This window comes from Hylobates moloch, unplaced genomic scaffold (assembly GCF_009828535.3).
Source record: "Hylobates moloch isolate HMO894 unplaced genomic scaffold, HMol_V3 SCAFFOLD_328, whole genome shotgun sequence".
Lineage (NCBI taxonomy): Eukaryota > Metazoa > Chordata > Mammalia > Primates > Hylobatidae > Hylobates > Hylobates moloch.
In genome coordinates, this window is record NW_026652603.1 from 16,527 (window position 1) to 21,422 (window position 4,896).

At 44.4% G+C, this 4,896-nt stretch overlaps 1 protein-coding gene across 3 annotated transcripts in view; it reads right to left on the reverse strand.

Moving 5' to 3' along the window:
• The window catches only part of LOC116464246 (dynein light chain Tctex-type protein 2B), a 22,768-nt gene that overhangs the window by 11,973 nt on the left and 5,899 nt on the right, over positions 1 to 4,896 (reverse strand). For 2 of the 3 annotated variants that reach the window (XM_032147547.2, XM_032147548.2), the window contains exon 3: positions 2,148 to 2,217. In XM_032147547.2, the coding sequence (XP_032003438.1) occupies positions 2,148 to 2,217 (70 nt within the window). Of the gene's footprint in view, positions 1 to 85; positions 993 to 2,147; positions 2,218 to 4,896 lie in introns of those variants that run through there. The other variant, XM_058435023.1, reaches the window with a different exon arrangement.

Sequence of the window (4,896 nt, forward strand, 5' to 3'; positions counted from 1 at the left end):
ACCTACCTACCTACCTACCCACCTACCTACCTACCCACCTACCTACCTATCCACCTACCTACCTATCCACCTACCTACCTACCTACCTACCTACCTATCTGAGGCAGGGTCTCACTCTGTCACCCAGGCTGGAGTACAGTGGCACAATCACGGCTCACTGCAGTCTCAACCTTCCTGGGCTCAAGAGGTCCTCCCACCTCAGCCTCTCAAGTAGCTGGGACCACAGGCGTGTGCCACCATGCCCGGCTAATTTTTGTATTTTTTTGTAGAGACAGGGTTTTGCTGTGTTGCCCAGGCTGGTCTGGAACTCCTGGGCTCAAGTGATCCTCCTGCCTCAGCTTCCCAGAGTGCTGGGATTACAGGTGTGAGCCACCACGCCCGGCCCTGATGGGAAACTTTATAATAGATGGATCCATCTGACAATATCTGAACTCAATGATCAACCTTAACAAAGCAAAAAGAGATGACCAGCTATTTTGTACCTTCTGAGAAGATGCAATAGGATGTATAAAAAACAGTCTTTCCCCAACCTCAAACCTATGGCTAATTAAGACTAGATCTAACTACTTATTTTCAAGAAGTACAGGAAATAGAAGACATATTAAACAATACCATAGGTATATAATCAGCAACTGCCAGAATATAGGAAACTCTACAGGACAAACAAACCAATTTCTTCAGCAAATAAGTGGCAGGAAAAAATAAATGAATAAATAACTGACTGGGCATGGTGGCTCACACCTGCAATCCCAGCACTTTGGGAGGCCAAGGTGGGTGGATCATCTGAGATCAGGAGTTCGAGACCAACCTGGCCAACATGGTGAAACCCCATCTCTACTAAAAATACAAAAATTACCTGGGCATGGTGGTGAGTGCCTGTAACCCCAGCTACTCAAGAGGCTGAGGCAGGAGAATCGCTTGAACCTGGCAGGCAGAGGTTGCAGTGAGCCGAGATAATGCCATTGCACTCCAGCCTGGGTGAAGAAGCAAGACTGTCATAGAAATAAAATTAAATGGCAGGATTAAAAGAGGAAAGAGAGAAATGAGGCAGTAAAAATGACAGATTAAAGTAAATTTAAAGCCAGATGCTGTGGTGTGCACCTATAGTCCCAGCTACCTGGCAGGCTGAGGTGGGAGGATCACTTGAGCCAAGGAGTTCTAGTCTGTAGTGTGTTATGATCACATCTGTGAATAGCCACTGCACTCCAGCCTGGGCAATATAGCAAGATCCTATGTCTTTAAAAAAAAAATCCTAATTTACATATTAACCAAATGCAATGTGTGGACCTTGTTTGAATCTTAATTTGAAAAAATTGTAAAAAAGAAAATAATAGGTCTGGCATGGTGGTTCAAACCTGTAATTCCACCACTTTAGGAGGCCAAGGCTAGTGAATTGCCTGAGCCCAGGAGTTTAAGACCAGACTGGCCAAGAGAGTGTGACCCATCTCTGCAAAACAAAAAAATAGAAAATTAGCCAGGTGTGGTGGTGCACACCTGCAGTCCCAGCCACTCAGGAGGCTGAGGCAGGAGGATCACCTGAGCCCAGGAGGCCAAGGCTGCAGTGAGTTGTGATAGTGCCATTGCACACCAGCCTGGGTGACAAAATGAGACCCTGTCTCTTTAAACAAAAAAAAAAGAAAAAGAAAACACATACATACATATATGAGGCAATCTAGCATACCTGAACAATAACAGCATATTTTATGATATTTAGGACTGACAATATTTTAGCGATAATAAAGGTATTTTATTTACTTATTTTTGAGACAGAGTCTTGCTCTGTCACCCAGGCTGAAGGGCAATGGCATGATCTCTGCTCACTGCAACCTCCGCCTGCTGGGTTCAAGCGATTCTCCTGCCTCAGCCTCCTGAGTAGCTGGGACTACAGGCGCATGCCATCACACCCGGCTAATTTTTGTATTTTTAGTAGAGACGGGGTTTCACCATTTTGGCCAGGCTGGTCTTGAACTCCTGACCTCAGGTGATCCGCCCGCCTCGGCCTCCCAAAGAGCTGGGATTACAGGTGTGACCCATCACACCCGGCCCCCTTCACTCCTGTAAAGACACTCTTACTGAATTGTCCAAAGGACAGATACCTCATAAGAAATATAGATGAATAAAACAAGAAGGAAAATCCAGCTACTCACAATACTCCTTCACCTCTTTGTTCTCCAATCACTACTTGCACCACCATTTTGTATCGGTCAAATCCCATTTCTAGAAAGAAAAAATAAGAAGGTTATTTATAAGCAAATATGTAGTAAAATTACTTATTGAGGACAAATTTGCCCAGAAATGGACATAAACATTCAATCCACAAGTACTTAATGAATATGATGGTAAGCTTGGGAGTCAGGAAGATGTGAAGACAGATCCTAACTATAACTCACCAAGTGTATAACCTTAGAAAGTAATTTAACTTTTCAGTTTAAGTCTCCATCATTAAACGAGAATATCAGTACCTACCTCCCAGGGTTGTTATGGTTAGATAAGATATAGTAGTATCTTTTTTATTTTCTTTTGAGATGGATTCTCACTCTGTTGCCCAGGCTGGAGTGCAGTGGCACGATCTCGGCTCACCGCAACCTCTGCCTCCAGGGTTCAAGTGATTCTCCTACCTCAGCCTCCTCAGTAGCTGGCACTACAGGTATGTGCCACCACACCCGGCTAATTTTTGTATTTTTAGTAAAAAAGGTGTTTCACCATGTTGCCCAGGCTGGTCTCGAACTCCTGAGCTCAGGTGATCCACTCACCTCAGCCTCCCAAAGTGCTGGGATTACAGGCGTGAGCCACCACGCCCAGTCAGATATAGTAATATCTAAAGCATCTAAACAGTGCTGTTAAATACTAGTCCTTCAATAAACCTCAGCTTCCTTCCTTTTTCCCCTACTATAAGTCAGCTACTGAGCTGAACCTTCAAGATAGAGAAATAAATAAGACTTTTTCTTGCCTTAAAGAACTCACAAGTAGTAAAGAACTCAAAGGAAAATAGAAAAATAGGCCGGGCACGGTGGCTCACGCCTGTAATTCCAGCACTCTCGGAGGGTGAGGCTGGTGGATCACCTGAGGTCAGGAGTTTGAGACAAGCCTGGCCAACATGGTTAAACCCTGTCTCTACTAAAAAATAGAAAAATTAGCCAGGCATGGTGGCAGGTCCCTGTAACCCCAGCTACTCGGGAGGCTGAGGCAGGAGAATTGCTTGAACCTGGGAGGTGGAGGCTGCAGTGAGCTGAGATCACGCCATTGCACTCTAGCCTGGGTAACAAGAGTCAAGAGCAAAACTCCGTCTCAAAAAAAAAAAAAAAAAAAAGAAAATAGAAAAATAAATTGAGAATGCAATATGCTTATTATAATTCAAGGAGTGGCATGTATGATGTACATCAGGAACACAGAGCCAGTAGGGCAGTTCCTCTGTTTGTCTGGGCAGTGGCAAGAAATTACTGAAAAAGACTTCTTGGAGGATGTGGTCAGCCAATAAGCTGAGTCTTGAGGGCTGAGTGAGAGGGCACCAGGTCAGCCCCATCCCCCCACACACCCAAGACGGAGGGGCACATGCACAGCAGGAGAGCATGGGATCTCCAAGAAACTGTAAGCTGTTTGGTGAGACAGACAAGAAAAAAATGAAGATTCCACAGCAAAACCAGGTGATCCAGCACCATTTAGCTGTTTACCCCAGAAACTACGTTGCTAAAGCAGCAAAATCCTGAAAATTCCCACTAACACCAAGTCTGAAGAGAAAAAAATGGAATTGGCATTTTTAAATCTTTCTACTTTTTTGACCAAGGAATAGTGGAAAGAGTTTAAAAAAAAAAAGAAGTGAAATAAGCGAAGCTGATACAGAGACAGCTCTCTCTGATGAACGTACAGGTTCCAAGATTACACTGTAACCGGGACAATCTGAAGACTGCAGGCAATGTCCCACGTGGGGCATGAACCTGATTCAGAGTGTGTGAAGACAGAGTCCAAGTTATGTTTAACAAACACTGCGCACAACTCAGCTGAGCTTCCTCCTTTCTCTAACCAATCCCGAATCCTACAGAAATGTGTCTAGAATAATAAATATCCAGCTCTTAAATCACAGTTCTGAGGGGAAAATAAAATAGTCTCAGATATGGTGGGGAGGGGAACTTTAAAAAAAAACCCACACCATATCAGAGCAATTAAAAATCCCCCACGTCATATCAGAGCAATTAAAAATCCCCCACATCGTATCAGAGCAATTAAAAATCCCCCATGTCATATCAGAGCAATTAAAAATCCCCCACATCATATCAGAGCAATTATGATGTATGGGCACAAAATGAAATGCAGCCAAATGGCAATAAACAAAGATGCAATAGCAAAAACAAAAGAGTAACAAAGAAGAACAAAGCTACTGCTGGGTGCCGTGGGTCACGCCTGTAATCCCAGCACTTTTGGAGGCTGAGGTGGGAGGATCTCTTAAGGCCAGGAGTTCAAGACCAGCCTAGGCAGCATGACAAGACCACCATCTCCACAAAACAATTTTTCTTTTTTTTGAGATGGAGTTTCACTCTTGTTGCCCAGACTGAAGTGCAATGGCGCGATCTCAGCTCACCACAAACTCCGCCTCCTGGGTTCAAGCAATTCTCCTGCCTCAGACTCCCGAGTAGCTGGGATTACAGGCATGAACCACCGCACCTGGCTACTTTTGTATTTTTAGTAGCGATGGGGTTTCTCCATGTTGGTCAGGTTGGTCTCAAACTCCCGACCTCAGGTGATCCATCTCCCTCGGCCTCCCAAAGTGCTGGGATTACAGGCGTGAGCTACCACACCTGGTCCACAAAACAATTTTTCAAAAAATATTTAAGAAAACAAAGAAACTTCAAGTGGAGAGAAGGAAGGAAAGGAAGGAAGGAAGGAAGGAAGGAAGGAAGG